The sequence below is a fragment of the Mizuhopecten yessoensis genome, unplaced genomic scaffold (genome assembly GCF_002113885.1).
Source record: "Mizuhopecten yessoensis strain PY_sf001 unplaced genomic scaffold, ASM211388v2 scaffold11105, whole genome shotgun sequence".
NCBI classification, from domain to species: domain Eukaryota; kingdom Metazoa; phylum Mollusca; class Bivalvia; order Pectinida; family Pectinidae; genus Mizuhopecten; species Mizuhopecten yessoensis.
This window is the reverse complement of record NW_018408882.1, coordinates 662,984-687,582: the sequence shown is the minus strand read 5'-3', so window position 1 is coordinate 687,582 and position 24,599 is coordinate 662,984. Positions and strand designations below refer to the sequence as shown.

At 37.4% G+C, this 24,599-nt stretch overlaps 2 protein-coding genes across 2 annotated transcripts in view; both read right to left on the bottom strand.

Annotated features, from left to right (window-relative positions):
- The window catches only part of LOC110465906 (cytoplasmic protein NCK2-like), a 23,828-nt gene extending 21,199 nt beyond the window's left edge, over positions 1-2,629 (bottom strand). Inside the window, exon 1 of the mRNA XM_021522060.1 lies at positions 2,283-2,629. The gene's annotated coding sequence lies outside the window, so the exon portion shown is untranslated. The remainder of the gene's footprint in view (positions 1-2,282) is intronic.
- A 10,044-nt stretch (positions 2,630-12,673) lies between these two features.
- On the bottom strand, positions 12,674-24,541 carry LOC110465912 (putative serine protease K12H4.7). Its single transcript, XM_021522071.1, has 10 exons — positions 24,288-24,541; positions 20,336-20,517; positions 19,456-19,592; positions 18,481-18,576; positions 17,545-17,680; positions 16,579-16,702; positions 15,619-15,820; positions 14,675-14,774; positions 13,868-14,076; positions 12,674-12,972 (listed from the first exon to the last, which is right to left on the bottom strand). The coding sequence occupies exons 1-10, from the start codon at positions 24,495-24,497 to the stop codon at positions 12,866-12,868; spliced, it is 1,503 nt and encodes a 500-aa protein (XP_021377746.1). The 5' UTR covers positions 24,498-24,541; the 3' UTR covers positions 12,674-12,865.
- Between the last annotated feature and the right edge of the window lie 58 nt (positions 24,542-24,599).

The window sequence follows — 24,599 nt, the reverse complement described above, 5'->3', positions numbered from 1 at the left end:
TCATGACCTGTCCAAGCTACTGATTCATCATGACCTGTCCAAGCTACTAATTCGTCATGACCTGTCCAAGCTACTTATTCGTCATGACCTGACCAAGCTACTAATTCGCCATGACCTGTCCAAGCTACTAATTTGTCATGACCTGTCCAAGCTACTAATTCGTCATGACCAGTCCAAGCTACTAATTCGTCATGACCTGTCCAAGCTACTAATTCGTCATGACCTGTGCAAGCTACTTATTCGTCATGACCTGTCCAAAAGACTTTGTTTATTTGATGAGACAATGTACATATTACCGACTGGTCATTCCATGGAGACATGGATGCATACTACAGATTGGTCAGTCCAAGGAGCAACACACGTTATCTAGAGGTCAGTCAATGACACTGGAACAACAAGCATGTAACATGTAACCGAGATGTTGTATTACAAAGGCAAACTTGGACTTGAATCTTTTTCTGAAATGGGTGCTGTAACTACACAACTTACTACCAGTAAATTGGAAACTCGCAGTTTAGTTCTTCTATGTGTCACCCTTGTAAAATACTAGCCGCTTCCTACCAATTCGGCTAGGGAGAATTTCTCCAGCTCATTCAGTAGACATAAGACTAGTAAACCAAAGGTCCTGGATTTGACTCCTATCGTAGGTATTGATAGAATAATGACTTCAGTTACAGTGGCACCAACATATAGGGATCTTGGAAATACTGACAAAATACCTAGCCATACTTTCACAAGAATCATTATGACCCCTTGAAAAAAAAAGAGTTCTTTCCTGGAGGGAGAGTTTGGAGAGTATCGGTAAATACTAGCTGCTTCCTACTGATTCGGCTAGGGGATATTTCTCTTTAGCTCATTTGGTCGAGCCTAAGACTAGTAAGGCAGAGATCCCGGGTTCATCTCCTAGCGGAGGAATAGACAAAATAATGACCGCTGCTCCTGGGTTCTACTTCTAGCGGAGGCATTGAAAAATGATGACCTCTGTTGCATATGTAGCTAAGTTTCTCTGTTAATTCTAGATCTGTAACTTTTTGTGATTAAAGATCCTTCACATACATCAAGACAAACTGAACAGGACCTACATATTTCAGTCATATTAAAGGACTTTGAATAATTTAAGTTGAAGGTGAACAGGGAATGAAAATACCTATCTCTTAAAATCCTACACTTCACTTGATCTGAGAATCAAACTTTGGTCACCTGTGAGGAGGCCTAGGCTAAACTACTGGAACATTCAACCCTTAAAGCAGGTTCACAGTAACAATTACCATTTCATTACTTAGATAGTAAGTTGTTTTTAGGTCACAGAATTTGGTTAGAAGGAAAAGCAATCGCCATCCTCGATATCCAGAAGTTACATTCACTTTCTCTCTCTACATCCCTGGAATATATCATAGCAAAGTTGAAGGCTTCCTGTGCGCCACCTTGTTGATGAGACAAGAAGACTAGTTCGATCCTTTGATGTACATCAAAAGAATCTTGCGGTCACGTAACGGTAGAAATTCACAGGCTTTGAAGTCTGGCGTCTCGCCTTTGTAATCTTCAAAGGACAGGTATCAGTCTAGCGATTGGTCAGGTTTTTTTACCCGACACCAATCAAACAGCTATCTTTGTGCCTTCAATTTTGCTATGACATATTTCAGGGGTGCAGAGAGCGAAAGTAAGCGTAACCCCTGGATATCGAGGATGTAGGATAGCATGCAAGGTCAGTATCGGTAAATATAGGCCAACGTGACGTGAGGGTCACACTGTCTTTCTTCTGTGCGCAAATACTGTACACAAGATGAACCATACATATGCAACACCACAGTGGTAACCAGTTTTGCCAAACCTTCTAGCAATGTCCAGGGTTGGACTATAGAAATATATTTATAAACCTTAATGCATTCTATGTGACATCCACTTTTTGCATAAAATACCAAGTACATCATGTAAGTTGAACAAATCAATGAAACGTGGTATCATAATAAATTGTTATTATGTTCTGAGCAGATATGTGCTCAATATAGATATGTACTGTAACGCTCAATTTGCAATACACAAGGTTGTGTATTGAGAAGGCAATAATACAGCTCCGTATTAACAGTCAAAGATATCATTGTTTGCAAACATTAAACCCACCAATGGAATGAATAACAATATACGTGCAAATGTAGATATTTAGACAATGATATTTCTATCGGTGTTGTAAATAGCACCGATCGAAACCAGGAGGGGAGACTCCCAAAAAAACTAAAACATGTCTGCTCATAACAAGCGGACAAAATGTTTGCGTTTCTTACCTGAAATTAATACATTTTACACACGTGTGTAGTGTAAGTTCCAGACACGTGATTATCACAACTTCAATTTGTTTCTTATTTTCATGATGCCAAAATTTTCTTTGGGGTTTCTTATCTCGGGTTCGGATGCTGACTCACTCGAACTCGAAGTGATGTCAGGTTCCTTCTCCATAAACAGTTTTCATGATGAGTTACACGACTCCAATCCCATAGAACGAAAGTCCTAAATATTAATATAATAGTTCTGTTTGCGTCTGATGTCCAACCGAAGTCAAAATCCTTGAAGCGAATGGCTAAAGCAATGGTTCAATCATCAAAGCTGGCTTTTGTGATTCTAACCCGCCATATTGTCAAAGAAAGTAGTTCGGTAGATGGAGTGTAATATATTCATACGCGTACAGAACTGGCTTAATTTACGATGATTTTCATTAATGACTAATTAATAAATAAATAAAATATATTAACCTGAATAAATAGAACATTTGACTGAATGTTGAATGGAAAAGAATCACATTAAAGTGTTGAACTATTTTGTCCTCCGCGACGGTGTAGCACACGGAAGTTAAAAAAGGTTTCTGGACCAAGGGGAGTAATCTATCTTTGTACTGTACATGTTCGCTGTCAATCATTCGATCTGGTCACAGGGGCTAGTTACAAATCTCTAAAATGCATATGTTGCACTGATATTGGTCAGATCACACCCACATGTTTAGATGTGCTGTGACCCAGATCAGAAGGCCTATAGCATATGTGTATTTTACGCTTAGGTGTGCTGTGCCCCAGTTCAGTATCGATACGTAGACATGCTTAGGTGTGCTGTGACCTCATATATATATCGGTTACCGTATTTTAGCGAATCAATGTGATCCGATAGAAACAGAGAGTCTTAGGGCTCACTGCCCTCAGAAAACATGCATACATATATTCCTCTTAGACGACTTTACCACTGCGTACTACAGTATACTGAACGTAAAACACTATAGAACAAGCCTTGTCTATTTCTACAGTCCAATACACATGTTTTGCACTCGATCACCTTTCCTTATAAGCTGTCTTAAAGTAAATCCACTTTGGAATGAATGACTGCGAGGGGGAGAGATTTTACGTCACATTATTTCATGTGTGACTATGTTACCAAATTTATGCCACAATCTGTGGCAAAATGGTTATATAGCCTCAAGTTAGTCGTGTGTACATATATCAGATAGATCTATCATACACAGGTGGTGGACATGACTATTGCGCAAAACTAAACCGTACAACAGATTTTTCTGTTTACAAGTCTTCTAAGTAACCAAGTTATGTTTGGTGAATCAAACTAATGTCTAGGTCTGCAATATTACAAAATATAACAGCCCCGTCGGCAAGTTTTATTAGGCCCCGGGGCAAATCCGGTCACCCCCGATATTTTGAGTCTTTGAAGCAAATATCCACATTTCAGGATCTATTTAATACTGAACTTGACTCGACCAAACATTCGCATGAAAAATGATATAGAAAATTCGATTATCAAAGTATGTGTACAGAAGAGTATGTAGATCGTATCGGATCGTAACCCTTGGCTATCGTTATACTTTGAGTATATAGATCGTACCGGATCGTAACCCTTGGCTATCGTTATACTTTGAGTATGTAGATTGCACCGGATAGTAACCCTTGGCTATCGTTATACTTTGAGTATGTAGATTGTACCAGATAGTAACCCTTGGCTATCGTTATACTTTGAGTATATAGATCGTACCGGATAGTAACCCTTGGCTATCGTTATACTTTGAGTATGTAGATTGTACCGGATAATAACCCTTGGCTAGCGAAGATGACGTTCCTCTATGAGCATGACCATAAGAAATTGCGTTCATATGAGAATTGAACGGTATTTTTTTTTTATTGTTCATGCCGGTATGAACGCAAAATCGGTTACATATATATTTACCATGAAGCCCACTTGGTTATAACCGATTTGCATTCATACCAGCATGATATTGAAAACAAAACGCGTTCAATCATTATGAGAAACTTACCTTTTGGAATGTAATAGAAGCGAGTAAGTGCACGGCTAGACCGGGGTTCGAACCCAAGACCCTCCGAACTCTAGACGAATGCTCTTCTTTTGAGTTACCTGGTCGCCAACGATCGACCCAGTCCAGTTCCGCTACATTCCTCCCTCCTTTTATCTAAGTCTTCACCCCCGAATAAATCACTATTTACAACCAAAGCTCGGGTATCCCGTGGCCGTGCCAGGCATTCACGCAATACTTGAAACAAGAGTTTGTCACAGGCACCAAGTGGAATAAATAGGAGAAACCAAATGGAAAACCAGACCGGGGTTCGAACCCGGAACCCTCTGAACTAAGACGGACGCTCTAACAATTGAGATACCTAGTCGCCGACGATTGACCTAGTCCAGTTCCGCTACAGGAGGACAGAAATAATACATAGACATATATATGCAGCCTATCGTTATACGAGACATTTCTCGTTTTGAGACAGACCTAGCACGGAGCCAGAGACGGACAATGAGAGTAGTAAATCCAGGGAAAATCTCAAAATCTTTTTTCATTTCATCTGTATTAAGGATTGATGTCCCCCTGCTTGCGACAAAATAATAGAGAGTTATCTTTTTGTGTTCCTTACCTACAGTTACATCCCCTGATTTTCATAACAATTGATAAACTTCTCCTGGCTGATCTCACCTATTGGGATTTTTTTTCAGAAAACCTTTTTTTAAATAACAGTTTACACTGAAAAAACAAGGACTATGTGCATTGCATTAGTATAGAAATCCGAAAATTCACTCCCCTGAAATTATCCATAGAACAATCTTCTAAGGATTTTGCTCCCCACCATCCCCCCACCCCATATCTAAATATTTTGGTTGTGTTGCATGGGGGAAATACCCTGAAACCTGTCGATTTGAAACCAAGTAAAAAATAGATGGCAGAACGATAATGGTCGCTTCCACAGGGACCTGAGAATTTGTTACATCTATATTTGGACCTAAACTAAGGTGTTTAGATCATTGACAGGAAGTCCTTGCCACCTGACATTGCATCAATCGGCTTTCAAATTTGCAATTCGCTCTCTCCACTAAGCTATTTCTTCTCTATCTTTCTATCTCTCCCTCTCTTTCGTTCCTTCTCTTCTCAGCGCTAGCACCCTCTCACTCTCACCTTGACATAATCTTCAACTTGATGAAGGTGTTCAATATATATGTAGATGTAGATCTGTGTAATAAGCGTCAACATACCGACAACTTCACATGATGGTATACATATAAGTCTAGCATAGACTTACATGTTTGAATATATAAATTTCATTATATTAAAATACCAATTTAGGACAGGTCCGACCCAGACAACAGAAGGAAAGTCATGACAGCGGCGGAAAAATCTGACTTTGCATCCTTTATTATGTCAATTCCAAAGGGGCCGGACTTACCCCAGACTGTCTGTCCGAGCTTGCCCCAAGGCGGGGCACGTTACAAGTGCGACCATTTAATCTCTCAACAGAAAAAAAGTTAAGTAACGTAGTTGACTGAGTATATCTCTATTTGTCGGGTTCTCCTTTTCATTAGTGACTCGAGAAAACTTAAGTACATGTACTGCCATTTTTTAAAACCTTTTCTCATTTTGCAAATAATCTTGGACTTTATAACAGAATGCAAAGAAAGGGCAATATCTATGCATGTTGCAAGGGGCGTTATATAATATTCCATTAAGTGCCCTATGCAATAGGTATATCCTTTCATATTTTTAAACAAACGCCAATAACAATCTGAAAAAAAGGTGATGTGGTTTGCAAAAAAATACAGAGAAAACTTTTATTCACATCAAAATCATCACTCGGATTGCGGATCGGACGATGTTAAACCATAGTCCAAGCATAAAGTTGTTAAACTTAAAATACATTGGGCATCATTTATTTTCTGAGTCACGGTGGTCTGGTCGTGACTTTTCCCGCTCCTATTACCCTTGGTGACTGTGACCCACCCTTGTTTCAAATATTGGGTGAATACTTGGCGAGGGGATACCCGATACCCAAATAGTGATGTCTTCAGTGGCGAAGACTTAGCAAAAAGGGGGGACGAATGTAGCGGAATCGGACTAGAAAAAGGGGGGACGAATGTAGCGGAATCGGACTAGAAAAAGGGGGGACGAATGTAGCGGAATCGGACTAGAAAAAGGAGGGACGAATGTAGCGGAACTGAACTGCTTTAGCTGTCAAGCAAACCGGTCGCAAAGAAACAATATCTAAATGAAATACCGTAATACGGAAATGTAAACAAACATTTTAATCAGATCTGGGCCCGTATTCATGAAACCATTCTCATGTTCAAGCATGGAATCTGTGCTCAAGCCGACTTTCTTGTAACCGCTTAAATAAGTTCTCACTATCAAAAAGCCAAGTGTTAACATTGACAACAGCATTTAGCTTTTAGTCCGTTCAAATTTCTTCCGTATAATTGACAAAATAGGATTTTATTTATTTATTTATCGTAGGAACAAGAAATTGGGTTTAAGCACAGACTGACTGTGAGCATGAGAATGGATTCATGAATGTGGGCCCTGCAGGCAGACACTGTTTCTGTCATCTTCTTGATGGCAAAATTCAAGATGAATATTTTTCGAAATGTTCTCCGTATGTTCAAAGTATTTTTGAATCGCCACGACAGGTTGTATCCCAGAAAAGTTTGGACTTTGAATATCTAATTCAAACTAGAACGACGTTGTTTTTGCTGTTGCCGTTGGGACATAATATGAAAAAAAAGTCACAGCTATCTTTCCAGAGACATTCCTTTTCAATGTACAAATGAAGACCTCTACTTAAACCAATGCTGCTTTCGACAACGGATGGCTTTATTTTTCTGCACTTGGCCATTTCCTTGCTGATGGCCACAACAATGACGCAAAATAAGCATATATTTAACAACAGTGTGTTTCATGAAAACCATGTCCTTCGTTTAGACAGGGGTTTTCGTGATGTGCTAGACTTCCTCTAGAAAAACCTACATTAAAACGTAAATGTCTTACTTTCTCCTTGAAAGACAGAAGCAGCACACCCCAGAAGAAGCAAACGAATTAAGATTAGTTACATAAAAAGGTGGGAAGAAGAACTTGCCAATGGTCGTTTTAAGCGCTGGAAAGCCATTGATAATGTTATGCCAAATAGCCAAATAGCCAAACCCCATTTGTCGGGTACTTGGTTCACATTGTATGTGCGTTATGCAACGCTTTTCGTCCTGTGTTAGCTATTGATTCTGCAAATGACAATACTTTTGCAGAAAAGATGTTGGCGCTGAGCGAACAAAATCATATCCTTTAACATAAAGTACCTAGTCAGGGCCTGGACAAGAAAAGAGTTGTAGGGGAGAAAATCGACCAATCAAGTTAACATAGCTGCGAGATCCTCAACTTGACGTGTACAAGTTGAACATCTGATAAATGGTATGTCGTGAAAGTCAATGGTTGATGATGCACAACGAGCTATCAGCACTGATTAAATTACAAGTCAGGTCTCTACATACGTCATCTAAAGTGTACACACTGTGGATTTAGTTCTCTGTAGGTGTAACTCCACTGTTAGCTGGTATTGACAATGCAAATCTTGATCATGGGTGGTGGATACTGTGCTCACGTGACTTCAGTTTTGTGGTTTCTCTCGTACGAGCGTCACCATGAAAACAAAAGCAAACAGATGTTGAATAAGTGCATTCACTGTATTATTGATGCAATCAAACCGGTTGACTGGTAACATTCTAACTAGCTGTACTCTACTCGGGAAGACTGCATTTCAAATATAAAAAGGGCTCATAATAATGAAATGACTCGATGATGTTTGCCAGGACAATCTGCCATATTGTCTTCCGATGTATAGTAAAGGTATCTGCATGCAAAAATAATTGTTTATCTGCGAGGGGTCGTAAAACGGCCTAATATGGCACCATCCTTTGCCTGACTTGCAATGATGTCCAAAAAAAATCTGATTTTTCCAGTGTTTTAAAGACGGCCATTTAAGAATGAAACGGAATTGTTTATCCACTACGTTACAACAGTACACAGCCTATATCTACGACCAATATTATGGTATCTACAAGTTCCTACATTTAGCCTATTCGAGGATAACTTCTATCTATATTTTTGAATTTTGTTATCAACTGCTGTTTTAGAACAAACACAAAATCATGACGTTCATGTCTTTAGAGCAGCTGTTTATCTTTCTTTTGAATTCTTTCCTGTTATCTACATATGAGTCTTTCCTTAAAGACTTCGATGATATTTTCATTTTGAAATGCTTAAGATACTGAGATAGTATTCGTCTTATTGGAATGTAAGGTGGTCAGCATGTTTTCTCTGCTTTCTTTCTTTTCCTTTAAATAAAAAACATTAGTTATAAGCTGATATTTCTTCATTTTTTAACCAAATGACGTTGGAAAGAGGAATGGTGCGTAAGGTTCGCCGAGAGCCTTTCGCAATTGACAGTCTTGAAATACACGAGTGTACGACGCAGTGTGGGAAAATGTGGACGGAGGTTTCCCCCCAAAAATACATAGACAATGGTCTTTATTTCAGCTCATTTAACAACTATTTGGCGCTCTATGGTCCGATTAATAAATATCTATGTTTGACGACTTTAAGATATTCCTTAGTGAATCTTGGTTTGGTAATATAAAGCCCCCAGACTATGTGTCGAATATTCACTGAAGATATTTTATTATAAGATCGCTGTGTTTCGGGACGTAATGGTTTACTATATGTTAGTTTCTTTGTAAGTTTAGCATGTATATCTGCTTCTATTTCCGATTTGTATACCGCCCCTTCCATCTTTCCCCTCCTGTAAAATAATCAACTTGTGGTATCTAATTATCTACGCCCAAAAAGAGTTGAAATGATACCTTGCAGTAATGTTTTCCTTTCTTTTTAGACTTCTGATAAAGAAATTGGTCAAATGATAACAAGTGATCCAATGAAGTTAAAAACAGAAATTTTGTACATAAAGAACACGGTATTTCTATCTTTCAAGCAATATTCTTTAAAAAAAATATCGAATAAGAATCCGAATTCACCGTGCCAATCGAACGCGTTCGTGCTCGGCTCGGAGTTTTGTTGTGCCACAAAGTGACAACCCCCAATACTAAAACGCAGCATTTGTGCAAATAGTACAAAGTCCTTAAGTTCGGTATTGCTCACAAGTAAAACAGTCCACGTTAGTACATTAAACTCGTAATAGGTAGTACGAAGGTAAAATCTTACCGAAACAAACGGCGTTAAAGGTTAAAGGTTAAAGGACGCATCGAATACCTTCACCGATCACTGACCTGTACACTTTTGCTAAAATTTGACTGCATTATTTGTGCCTGCCCCGCGTTTATTGTATCGCCCTTTTTTGGTACAAATACCTGCTTTAACCTCTTTTGGAACACTTGTAATCGTTTTACACATATCCTTAGCAGAAGTCTAAAAAGTTAATTGTTGATATAGTCGATATCAAGAGGCCCCGGAGACCTGTAATCGCTCACCTGGATATTTAAGCACCCATGCATGGCATTACGATTTTTAGGGACAGTCCCTTGAGCAAATCCTTGTAGTATACATGTTTGTGTATCCAAATGTTTATGTTTAGCAATTGTGTATATTGTAATAGGGAGGGAATCTTAAATACTTCCATGTTATGACCAAGGGACTAACTATCTAAGGGTGGGAACAGACCACAAGGCCGATTCTGGTAGCATGATGGCTGTCCCTTCATGTCAAGTAATTTTATATAAGGTTATGAGATGGGGAACTAATTCAAAGTCATAACTCGGGGTCTACGTGCCCAAGGGTGAGGCCAGACCCTGTAGACATCCTGACAGAATATTTGTATTTAATATAGAACTCTTTTGACAAACCAGATATAATCATCAATGGGCACAATCACCCAACATGCGTTTATTCATTTTGGCCCAGGTCAATGATCCTGTGATGCCAAGCATTATGGATGGAGACAGTACTGCCAGCATGTCCACCCAAAGGAGCCTTTTTGCTTTACTAATTGAGGTATCCAAAATTAATCCACAATAGAAAATTTTAAAGCATTTGAAATTATGAAGCTTTCTTTTCAATACTACTTCTTTAAGAATAAAATATATATAGTTTAAACAAGACAGGGGTATTATCAGGTATTTTAGGAATAGAACCGTGCCCTTAAGGTCTCTTCACCATTCCTATCACAAGTTATTCTTAAATAAGACTCATAGGTTTGGAAATAAGTAATATCAAGTTTTGATCACTCAGTCATAGATTAACAAAGGGACTAGTCGGTCTTGAAACGTTGTGACATGTTTAGTACATACATTTTGTAAAAATGAAACTTTTTTTATTACATGTTTTTCTTGTTGTATTTTTGGGTTGTCATTTCCATATTGTGTATCAGGCATTTCAATAGTGTAGTGTAAACATAGCCAACATCAGGTAAACACTAGTATGTACATGTGTATAGTGATGATATGTAAACTACCTGATTGTAATGAAATAAGATGTTAGCACACAAGGGGGGGCATAATGTGGGAGGAAACCCGAGTACCCGGAAAAAATCCAGTAGTCGGGCATGTGACCCCATACCTTTTCACGTCAGATTGGGGAGTCAAACCCAGGTCGCCTTGGTGAAAGGCAAGTGTTGTCCACTGCACCATCCATATACTGACTCAAGGCAAGACACTCACAGGAGACCAGGTGACTTGAGAAGGTCATGTATTAAGCGTATGTGGACAGGTGTTTTTTTTGGTACCCTACTACATCTGTAGTTTTTTCACAACATATTGAAGAAATATTTGTCCGACTCATTTAATATATAAAACAAAGGACAAAAAATACCATCTTTTTATTGAAAAATGATTGCATGGTTTTGATTTCATTCACACTAATAAACATGATAATTCATCTTACTGTGAAATCAGATATTTTCGTGGGGCCAAAATTTTGTGCTTTCCCAAACAAAACACCATGTTGTGGGCCCATGAATTCGTTGATTATGAGTACCTACTTGCTCGAAGTATTGCTTTATATCGACTTGTAACTACTTGGTGGACCCATGAATAAGTGGATAAATATTATCCACAAAATCAATGAAATAGCCCTCCACCACTAGGTCGCAGGTTCGGGGCCTACGTGGGGCTGTCGCCAGGTACTGGCCGTAGGTCAGTGGTTTCTCCTCCACCACCTAAACCTGGCACATCCTCAAATGAGCATAGCTATTAATAGGACGTAAAACACAAATAAACTGTCGATTCAACAAAGCCTGCTGTGAGTGTAGTCGTCGGAAAGAAATGTAGTTAGATAGTAAGGTAATAACCCAACCTTGTTATTAGGGATTTCACAGTAATTAGATACATATTTCTTGCCAAATATTAATCTCATTCTCTCATTTAATAATGTCCTGTTTCACAGTACGATGTAATGTAGACTTGTTACATTCACACATACAAAGGAGATCATTTTATACATCATTTTCTATACACATTTGGAAGAACATAATATTGTATTTCAGTCACAAAAACATCCTTTTGAATGTTTGGTGACTTTTCTATCAACAAAACATTCTTTCTTCATTATTTATTTGTTTGAAAAAAAATCCCCCTCATGAAAAGTATACATTTGACACAGTAAATCTTCAATACACAATTCAAAATCAACGGGTGTTAAACAACATTGGATAAGAGTGAATAATTTCACAAAATTAAAACAAATTAATTTTGAAAATCTATACAATGTTTAAGCTGATTAAACTTTTACAATCACAGTTGAACATTTAACTTAATATTTCAGTTGTTCAGTAATGAATGTAAACAGGATCTTTGTTTGTTTGTTTGTTTGTTTGGGTGGGTGGGTGGTTTTATGTCTGCTTCATTACCGAGTAGTTCTGTTATCCAGTAGACGAAGAAAAGGTAGGAAAATGAGTTGAGGGACATAGTATGTATAGAGAATTAAGGGATTGAAGGGAATGATGGGAGAGAGAGAAGGAGCCAGCTATCCTACAAGTACTAAATTTTAATTCTAGTATTTGAGACATGACTCCTTGGCCAAACGTTGCCTTATCCTACCTCTGTTTGACATGAAAACACTAGTCGCTTAGCAACAACTTGCCCCCAACGCGACCGGAAGAGGAAGACAAAGCCGACGTCAATCACACCAGCTCAAGGCTAACCTGAAAATATTTGCTTAGTCTGTACATTTTGGAGTCTGTCTAAATGTCTAATAAAGTGAGACGACTCTACCTCCAGTTAACCTAAGCACTGGTTTTTGTAATTATACATACCAAAATAAGCACAAAAATGTTAAATGCAGCATGTCTCTACATGTATATATATAATACAGAATTAATCACATAGCTTTGAATAAATAACAAATAATGACCAATATTTATAGCCATTTTTTTTTGTTATTTTTAACACATCTATTTTATAAATGTATATTTGTACATATAAATACATCTTTCTTTGGAATGAAGTTTTTGAAATTCTCTTTGATCATGGCACTTGAATTATATGGATACTGCAGTGCAATCTGGGAGAAGATTTGAGCTGTTGGACAGGCCCTTGATGACTATTAGGAGATCCATGCTGAGATAAGTCCTGCGATCACCTGTCTGGCCTTGGTTAGTTCAGCAGGATCGGAGTCTGTGGCAGGGTACATGTTAGCACAATGGGCTGTTCCTGGAAGGATAACAAATGAACAATGTTGTCGTTAGAATTATCTCCCTTCATTCCCCATGTATTATCCAATGAGAATCTAATGTTGTGATTGGCCAATTTTAGTCCATGACCCAATTTTGTAATAGGTATTTGATCTGCAATGTTTATGACTCCAATGTCAAAATCAAAAGAGATCTTCACTTTGATGACATTATAAATGCCGAGGCACCATTTGTTCACAGCTTGCAACACCACAATGATTGTCAATTAAGAATTTGTCTCAGGGAGACGTTGGTATGTATTGACACACTGTTTGAGTTGAGGATCTCGTCAGTATAATTAAAAAGTTAAAAACTCCTGTTGGAGTCAATATGGTGAAATGACCCCAAAACCAGGTACAATCTTAGTGATGTGAACCTGTCTAAACTGAACAAGACAGATTCTGTCTGAAATAAACACCACTGATACCTGTATAAACTGAACAAGACAGATTCTGTCTGAAATAAACAACACTGATACCTGTATAAACTGAACAAGACAGATTCTGTCTGAAATAAACACCACTGATACTTGTATAAACTGAATTCACCATGTCCATTCAGAAATATCATAGATTTAAATGACAAATGTCCAATTTATATTAACACTGCAAATCTTTACAGAATGTGACCCCTCTATATGACCCCAAAACCTAAAATTATGATTCTAAGAAAGACTTTTCCTCAATCTTAATGATAAGATATCACACCTTCTCCTCCAAAGGTTTCAAATTAAAGAATACAGATTGCAAGATTTTATTAATATACTAGCGTGTCTGTCCATTTGATATATTTTGTTGTTTTGGATAAAAATGATTATAATCTTCAGTGAAATATAAACATATATATCACTTTGTGCAACTTTTACAGAAACTTACCGTCAATATAGACAGCTGTAGACCCGGCCACAGAATCGTCGATGATGCCAAGAGCATGCCAGGGGTCAATCGATCCATTTGGAAATGCGACCTTTGTGACCTTGATGAATTCTCCTCCGTAATTTGTGTTTGTTCGGTTGACCCCACCCTGAATGAGGTCACGGTCAAATTTGGCCCCGAAGATGTCAATACATTGCTGTATTGAAAAGCTATATAAAAAAAAAAAAAAAAATATCTTAACAAGCGATTAGTGAAGAAAATATTAATAAGGAAAATACAGTTAAAACATGTCTAATCTGACTCAAGACTGCATATTCAATCATTCTGCCTAGTCCAACATGATGTTGGGATTCCACTTGTAATGAAAAGTACCAAATATTTCATTATCTTGTCAAATCTGACTAACAAGACTTAGAGTACTCCAGGGTGGAACAACATACGTCCGTCCCATACCAATCTAACATATTTAAAATCCTTCTGAAGCATTACTGTATCTAAATGAAGAAACATTTGTACTGTTTATACATATTTGTTGGAAGGTTTGCCTCTCCCCGTAAAACCACAGTTATTCTATTTTCTTGAGAAACACTTCACTGATATAAATAACTTGTTATATTCCAACACCTATGTATTGTAAATTCTAAAGGCTTCCCTATCCCCTGATCATGTCTGGAAAAGTGTTGTTCAATGGAACCAAATGTTTGCTGCATTCTGAAAATTACCTACTAAACATTTGAAATGGTACGCAATTTAAAAAAATAATAAAAATATGAAGTTGCTTTTTTCCAATTGATATCTCTTGCTTACTTTAAGGGGAAGAAGCTGCCAAAAGGTTGAGTTTTGTTACTCAAGTCGGAAGACTGGAAGAAAGCAAATTCTGTACATGTCTGGTATGTCCACTGCCGACCTGGAATACATAGAACATATGATTAACATGGATCATGGATTGGAGTGAGACGAAACTGATTTTACTGTGAAATCAGATATTTTTGTAGGGCCCAAATTTCATGGTTTCCTGAAAAACTACGATTTTGTTGGTACATAAATTCGTGGATTACGAGTATCCTCACGGCTCACACTCACATGGAGAAATGCTTTGTGTCAAAATTATAGCTATTTCTTGGACCTATGAATTCATGGATGATGATTTCCCACGAAATCAACAAAATTAAAAACCCAACAAACATTAGTTATTTCACAGTAAATACAGTGTCACTTACTAAAAGGCATATGTCATCTACTGATATTTGATAAAAATATGTATATTTAGTATTTGCAGTAAGTGTTTTTTGTGTTAAGTTGTGATTACAAATACATCACAACAATGTACATGTGTTCCCAATACAAACAAAGAACATATTCGGTCATTATTCCATTCAACATGAGGCCCAATGGGCCTGCATCGCTCAACGGGTATTTTTCTCTCACAGTTGTAACCTTAAAAGTGGACCCAGGTCAGATATATTTAAATGGACAGAATAAAGCTGCAGGCAAAATATTATTATCTAAGATTCCTGGTATTTTAAGAAAACCTATTAAAAGATTTCAACAAATTGGCCCTGGTTAACTTGAGGGTCTGCTTCCACTGGGGATCTAACCCTTGATCCAAGACTTCCTAGCAAGAGGCTCTACCACTGAGCTAAAGGGAAATTCCCTCTTGCACAAAGCTAGAAGGCGACAATAATTCTATGTACAATTTGAATCCGCCACATTACGATTAAAGATGGCCGTCTGTCCACCACCAGACCTACCTCCTTCCCCAGCACTGCTGTTCCAGGAAGTCATCTGGAGATCTTTTATCATGGCTCTGTACTTAAAGTCCAGACATTTTTCTGAGTATGCAGCAAGGATCATCTTGTTGACTTTGGCGTATCTGTCTAGAGGGTCCCCTACAGACACGTCGTCCATCACCCCACAGAGTGTGTCCACTGTTATGTTAGTCCCCACAGCACCCTAAACACAAATAGGTGGCACCATATCCATTAAGCTAACAAAACTACATGTCCAGGCGTGTAAGAAAGGGAAATTCCACCCTTGGGATTTCAAAATGTTGCGAAACCTTGGCAAGTCTCACCCAATTTGAAAACCCCTTGGGTGGAATTTCCTATCTTACACCCCCTGGGAATGATAGATTCTTATACCTGTTATGTTTTTGGAAGCTTGGGGGAACATGACTTAAAAGTGATTTTGAGTGAAAAAGAGGGACATTTCTTTTCCAAAATAGTGACAATTAAAAACGACAATGATTCTGATTTTAGATCTTATCTTACTTTTATTTTTTATTATATTCTTTTGCATTTTTCATAACATTTTTTGTATAAAACTGCAGAAAAGAACTTCGTTATTACTGTATACCAGGACATTTTCGCTGTAGTCTAATAATTGTCCTTTTCGCCCCTATAATGAGGGCGCATTTATCATTACAGCGAGCATTAGTAAACAACATAATATGCATAGAAATTAAATTAGAAGTGTGAATTTAATGTCGGGCGAAAATGGATTTTAATGTCGAATGGCGAAAATTTGACAGCTAGTATACAGTATTTCAATATCCTTGCATCCCTTATACATGAGCATTGCAACATATAAATAAATATTGTACACTACAAACAAACAAAATTCATCCCTGAAGACACATTTGAACTCTTCCAATTCAAAGGTTGGAATAGTTCATTATGAAATTTCAGGGGCAAATGAGTTAAAACATTTACCTCAAATGCTCTGTTGTCTTTATTATACTGGACAACGCCCTCAAAGTTGCCCACCAGACTGCTCACCAGACTGGCAACATCTAACTGGTAGTCAGGGTCGCTGAGGTCAAGGTCATCACACATGCTGGCAAAGGGGAAACAAGGTTTATAACACATAGAAACAAGGTGGTTTTTTTTAACACATGAGGACAAATAGGAAACTACCAATATCTAGGTTATCTTACAGATTATATATAGAAAACAAGGCTAACAGTTGCAAGGCAATCCACAGTCCCCCACCGGTAATGATTTCTTTATTTACCATGCTGTACATCTATCTCAGGATATAGGTCACAGTGTCAAACTTCTTTAATCCTCACTCCACCATTCAAGACATACTTGCATGCAAAATCTAGTTACTCCAGGTGAAATAGTTTTGAAAATATACCCCAGCCAAATTTTGTTCAAAGGTTGAGGTCAGAGGTCAAATCATAGGTCACAGTGACCTACTTTGTGTGCAAGACACTACGCCATCCCAAGATATACTTGTGCACTTAATCTGGTTACTCCAGGTGAAATAGTAACATAAACATTTGGCAAGGTCATCAAACATGCTATAGATCCCTGAAAGGTCTTTGTGCCCTTCATTGTTAGATATTCATCAGTTCTATGTAAGTTTGATCCTTTCTCTTATCTTATTGGTGACACTTACCCTTCTGGAACACCTGGTCTTATTCCCCGTCGTTCATATTTTGCCCCAGTCAAACCATTGCAAATAATAATGGCACTTGAATAAATGGTAATTAAATGGAATTATTTTAATGGCATTTTCTTTTGCAAAGGGGTGGGGAATATAAACTCCACAAATTTTCTTGTTCTTTTTTGTCTTGACACACCTTCCAAATGTAGAGTTAATAGTGTTAGGTTTCACATACAAGTTTCCTACGTAAAACAAGAGAGAATGTTAAGCTAGAGAAACAGACTTACTTAAACATAGTTTTGAGTGACTTTCGGCCGACGTCAGACTGTAGTTTGTTCTGTAGACTATCCGTAGCGGCGGCCACGTTTTTATTACAAGTTTGACCGGATGTTGCCAAGGCATTGGTCACTACACCCAGGTATTCTACACGAAATAAAAAAAACAAAAATCATTGTCAAACATTATTATAAATATTAACACAAGTTCATTTAAAATTCCTTCAAATATTGCAATGGAATTTTGGAAAATTATGACATGGTAATTTAACAAATTATAATAGCATTACATCAATTCATGATTTGAGTTAAGGACTCGCACAACTAAATCAGCCAATTAGCAAGTGTTTCATACAATTGTAATCCCTACCAATAAACTGGTCTGGATAAATACAGTGCTTCTGAGTAATTTAAACGTGTAATTGTTGACAGATTCTTTTATTGAATGAAATCTACATGATATTCAACTTTGGAAAAATGTATAGTTTTAGTAGATTTTAATATGCGGATTTGTGGATATCCAGATTTATTTTAGGTCAAAACTCAGAGGGTGTTACTGTCTCGCTTCATCGGTTTGGCTTGTAAACCATTTGTCAAAAACAGAAGCCTGTAGCCCTCTTATATGTATATGCCACTAAACCTGCCAAAAAATGCCATTTGAAGCCTTTCAACCAGCTGAACTTGAAATAAAAATGACAGGCACAGATCAGGATCAAGACTGTATAGTTGACTCCTGTACAAAAATAAGTCCTTCATATCTCACGAATAATTTGTTCTTGACTTATGAGGAGAGTGCATGTTTCAAATGCAAACATGAATATTTAATGAGATGCATAAATAAAAGTATAATATACTTATTGGTAGTTTTGCAACTTGAAGTCCTGTTGAAAAATCGTTCAAATCAAGTTTTTGTATTAAAATTCCCTACAGTTACCATCGGAAACTTACCATAAAAGTTGAGCACGGCTCTAATTGGGGCGCTGGAGGCGACGGCACCGTCTACTAAGTGTGGGTACTTCAATCTGAACCAGGCTGACAGGGAACCTAGAAGACATTATAAGCAACATAACAGGTAATTCATGTTTTAAGTAGTACTTGCTCACAACAGTCAATTGTCTTTAAGATTGAAAGTTGTGGTGGAAACATAATTATTTTTTTATTTCATTTTTTAAGCTTTTGTAATCTAGCAGTACAGGGACAAACTCTGCAAATACATAAATTAATGTCTTGAATGTGTTTTAAAATTTAGTATATCTCTTTATTTCTCTTTCAAAAACATGTACTTTATTTTTGCTACAGTTTAATTTTCACTCAATTTAATAAGGACGAATTTATCATTACAGCGAACACAAGTAAACTACATAATACACATAGTAGTAAACTGTGAAGGGCGAAATTAACACTGTTTGACTGGGTGAAAATTTGTATAAAGTATAAAATTATAACTGTATTGTTGGTCTTTATGTTACTGCAAAGAGTCCAGCCATTGATTCAGCTTAGGATTAAAGCAGCTTTACGGGTCAATCAGGTGTATGATTGCATCTTTTTGAAAAATTCTTCTTATCTGACTTATACTTTCAAGAAAATATAATTTTTATTAGCTCTTGCATATCGTCTACTAGCCTATGCATCACCCGAACCGAATTACATATCCCTGATCCTTACCTCCGTTGATCATGATAAATCAATACATTTTTTTGGTCTTAAAAGAATAATAGAATTCTTCAATAATGGTTTCCACAACAATTATTTTAAATTTGTTTTCTTTTTCTTTAAATCAACCCGATAGTATCGGTTCTGCTGACAGTCTCCCAGCCCTTTACCTTTGTAACAGGGGCAGAGAAATGCAAGGTTTGAACCCGGTACCTGGCTTCCAAACTCCAGAAGGGAAATTATCCTTTGACAATGCTACATGTTACATACCTGGATAAGACCCTCCAAATGTGATCAGTTTGTTTTCTTGTAATCCAAACTTCTGTCTGGCATAAGTAATAAAATAGGCCAAGTCAGCCAGGGCCTGTTCACTGCTCAGGAATATCATGTTACCTGTTCCCATATCACTGAAACACCAACAGGTCAGTCACAAACATGCATACAAGCAACTTGAGGGTACCCAAAATGGAACCCTTTTCATATATATGATGCAGCATTTTCATTTTACAGCACAAATAAATGGTATTTATTCTTAATAAAATTTCATGTACTTTTAAGCAATTTGAACATGTTTAGTCTGCATACCTCTTATATTTTACTCATAACTCAATAGACAAAAAAGAATGAAAAAATATCTCAGGAAATGGTATGGTACATCAACATCAATATCCTATCACATTTCTTAACACAGAAATGTTTTTGTTCAAATGAATATTTTAATGAACTATTGACTTAAGTTTATCAGAAAGTGTCTAAATACTTTTAAAGCTGTCAGTTATTTTCATAAACTGACCTTTATGACGAGGTGTTCCTTTTTGTGCACCCCACAAGCTAATTTTTCCACGTGAACCTGACTCAACTAAATAGACATGTGTGCTGGTGATACCCAAGATAGACATAAAATGAAAGCTGAATGCTACTACTTGACATTATTTTCCCCCAGAGTCAAATTTATAAATCATGTTCTTTAATGTTTTCATATTTAATTTGTTTGAAATAATTCTTCAAATTACTTCATAAGGTATATTTCATAGGCTTTTTAGCATGAAACTTATTTGTTTAGAAGATGATTGTCAGAGTAATAAGGTAGCATATATCCCTCCACCAGCTTGACTATAATGTCTGTAATTGCTATCAATTATTTCCTTACTTTGTAGGATGACTTTTCCCATAAAATCTGTGTTCCAGTTGAAGACAAAAAGCATTGAATTTCTGGGCATAGTCGATCCATGCACCTTCAACCATCCAAATTGGATCTGCTGTTCCTTCCCCGCCAATCATCACAAATATTGGACCGCCTTTCTTGTAGAATGTGTCATTAACAAAGTATCTCTGAAATAGACAAACGATTAAAAAATGTATTCTTAAAAAACCTGTTGATTCGTTATACATATATATGCCAAAAAAAAAGTAATGAAGAATTTCAACTACTTGACTCTTTCAAAGTCATTCATTTCACATCAGTGATCATCAAAGATGGTCAAGGTCAAATGAATTGAACTAAACATAACTTAAAACATTATGAGTCTTGATTGGAAGATTTTCTGACTATATCTATTGAAAGATTATTATTGGAAGTTAATATTTTACTAATCTGATCTTCAAAGCTGATTGGCCTAGCTAGGTTATCAATTCAGAAACCACACTTCATACAACTTTACACCAAGTTAAATGCCAAACATCATGACCTTAGGCTCTTGGTTATTCATCACTTAGAAGTTGCATGACTATAGCTTTCATAAATCATTTCTGAAAAGAAAACTATATCTTGCGAGACTTTTGCACAGGAGTCTGAAAATCTGTCAAAAATTAATAATAACAGTAATCCAAAAACATAACTATAATATGCTTAAATATGTAGCATATTATAGGATTTTTTTTGTATTACTGTTATTATTATTTTTGACAGATTTTCAGGCTCCTGTGCTTTTGTGAGAAATAATAGAGATGGAAAAAAATGTGTATATTTTGTTCCAAAATGGTTAATTACAACTCTGTATATATATGTTATAATTTGTGTTGTGTTGACAAATTATAGGGTGGTGTAACACTAGAGTGAAATCTGTTCACAGACTCGGGAATTTCTGTTCACTGGCCCGAGCTTGACCAGTCCGTGGGGGTCACCTCTCTCATCTGCATATGGCTCCCATTGGTCAGTCTTATCAGGTGGTTTTGAGTTAGCGTCCATTAAAATTTTCTTCAATCTCTTTTAAGATCCCGAGATGACAAGATCGTTTTTTATTTGTCTTGAAAAAAAAATCTTACAACGGTGTCTCTATGATGAGTCTAGAGGAATGGTCTGTGCCAGACGATGAGTTTGCCTCAGATGCCTGTTTATCAGGCTGCGGTGGTTTTTTCAAAGGGCAGAGTTTTCATACCAAGTTCCCAGATTTTATCCTTAAGCAGGATCTCAGTATTAACTGCCTGGAACTACTCACAGTAGTGGTATGTGCAAAGTTATGGGGACATAAGTGCAGAGGTAAGAAAATTGTCATTAATTGTGACAATAGTGCCTCTGTGGCGGTCATAAACTCGGGGAAGTCTAGGGTTCCTTTTATGCAAGCATGTCTTCGAGAGATAAGTTTTCATGCTGCAATTCATGAGTTTGAGTTAAGAGCCAGTCATATCGAAGGTGAATCAAACAGGATACCTGATCATCTTTCGAGATGGCATTTGGACCCATCTCATGGAGACAAATTCCATGAACTGACCAAAGGAATGGAAATCACAGTCCATCCCCTGGAACAAGATACCTTTAAATTCTCCCATATATGGTAATTGATAGGGGAAAGGTTTGACAGTGTATCATAAAATGTACAGAATTGTTTGTTTTAGTTTTATAGTCCATACCTTATTATTGTAGGGGCAGCCTTTAAGAAGTTAGAGGATGATTTAAAAATCTCCATGAAGGCGGCCTTTGCATAAGGCACTTCCAGAAATGTAGAGATACAATGGCGGGCCTATTTTCTGTTTTGCGAGGCATTTCAGCAGGAAGCCTTACCAGCCAACACTCGGACAATATGTTTATATATCCAATTTTTGAGCTGAAGCTTGAAAAGTTCTGATTCTATACGTAACTACATTAGTGGGGTGAAAATGCTTCATATTTTAACTGATACTGATTATTCAGAAGTCCGGCAGTTTGAGGTCAATCTTGCCTTAAGAGGTATAGCCTGTCTCCATCCCCACTGCCCAAACAGAGCCTCCCCCATCACACCACATATTTTGTTGGAAATTTCCAAGTTCATAGATTTTTCAGACCCTTTACTAGCGACCCTGTGGTGCAGTTTTTTGTTTTCCTTTTATCTAATGATCAGAAAATCCAATATCGTAAGTACGAATGGGGTTTTTAAACCAGAGGAAATTTTATTGAGGCAGGACATCACAGTTAAGGGAGACATGTTATTGATCTGTTTGAAATGGTCCAAGACTAACCAATTTGGTAAACGAAAACATATAATCCCACTCGTTAGGATTCCATCCTCTACCTTATGTCCGGTTCTAGCCTTTTACAACATGTGTGACTTAGTCCCAGCCCCAGTAACTGCCCCAGCCTTTTCCGTCCCGGGTCACCCACCGAAAGCTATTTCGTACTCTTTATTTCAAAAGTCTCTGAAACAGTTACTTGTCCAAACGGGTAGGGATCCAGCTCCTTTCTCATCCCACAGTTTTCGTCGGGGAGGGGCCACATGGGCCTTTCAATCAAATGTCACAGGGGAACTTATACAATTGCAAGGGGATTGGGCCAGCGACGCGTATAAAGTCTACCTTGACCACTCACTAAAACAAAAAATGCAGGTAGCCAACTTTGTAAAGCATTCCATTATTGCCTTTCAAGCAGCACATGACACTGTTCCAAGTTAAGATCATAATAGGAAATCACAGGTCTTCGATAAGCCGGGTAGATATTGTCCTCCTTTTTGGGGCCGGGGGCTTGGCGGTTAAATTTATGTTAAATTATGCTAATTCATCGCATGTCACTTGTATTTGTTGCTAGATGTGCTTGTGTATGTACAGTATATTTGTATCATTATTATTTGTCAAGATTTGGTAAACTATACTGATATTATTTGCTACTAATTCGCTATAATGTGAATTTGACCAATTGTGTATATATAATATTTAACTACTGTTTGATAAATTGAATGCTGCTTGCTTAATTGTTCCGGAAGTGAAGGTTGCCTTTTAGTGCCGGAAGTGAATGTTGCTTGCTAGTGCCGGAAGTAAATGTTATATGCTCATAGTGCCGGAAGTGATTGTTGCCTGAATTTCTGTGTAGCCCTTTCACCCCAGTCAAATTTATGACAGTGAGTAATGGACTTGCAAATGGACTAATTAAAGTTTGATCCGGGGTGAAAGGGCTTTTTGTATACATATATGTTGTTGTATTATCAATAAAACGGCCAAAAATCATATAACTGCTGTCTTTGTCATATATATATATATATGGGGAAGTAATTAGGATTTCTTACTATATCTTCTACTTCTACCGTATACTGACCTACTTCATCTAGTTGATCAGAGATTTGTGAAGGAAAAGGATGGGAGAGTGACATAACCAGGATAAAAAATAAATAATATTAAGCAGATAGAAGGTTAGAAGGAGTCAGTTGTCTTACAGCAACAGGAATAAACTGCCCTCTGTAATACACTCTACGGTAGCAGAGGGCAGTTTATTCCAGTCACAGATAGTTTTTGGGAAGAAGGATTGTGTCTACAGGAATGAAGTGTTTGGTATGAGTATAAGTGAGAGAATCTGGTCTGTCGCATTTGGGGTGTAAGATACTCCTATAATATGAGAGGCCGCTGGTCGGCCTTTTTCTATCGGATATGATTTTGCCGACGCGGCACCTGTCAAAAGTTTTTCGCCGTGTAAAACCTCTAACATTTTTGGAGTAGGGTGTAAGAGTGTTCTGCTGGACTGAAACTAAGTTATAAATGGCATGTATTTATGCTTGCTACCACAAGAAAGGGTTAATAAAGAGCATGTGCACAAAAATTCATGTATTGATCCCGTAAATCTGCCGAATGCAGTGTTTGAACAAAAAATGATCCGATACTAGGCAGATGCTTGTATAGCGTGCAGAGTTGCTGTTTTTCACCTGTTGCCAAGTCGTTGTGTCAGCATCATTGAAGTGGTCCAATCTTTGTGTAACCCACATATCAGGAGGAAGCGCATGGAACGACTTTACCATTGGCCTTCCCAACATTCCACCCTTTGGTCTCCCTCGGTGGAACTTCGGAATATATGCATATGTTCTGCAGATGCCGCATACTAACAAAAATACCGCTATTTTGATTACATCTGCCATCTTGTATTGTCACATGATCTAATAAAGTCACATGATTTGAACATTCGTAACACTTTCGGACTTTATTACCCGATAGTAGAGAAGAGAGTATTGCAAGGTCAT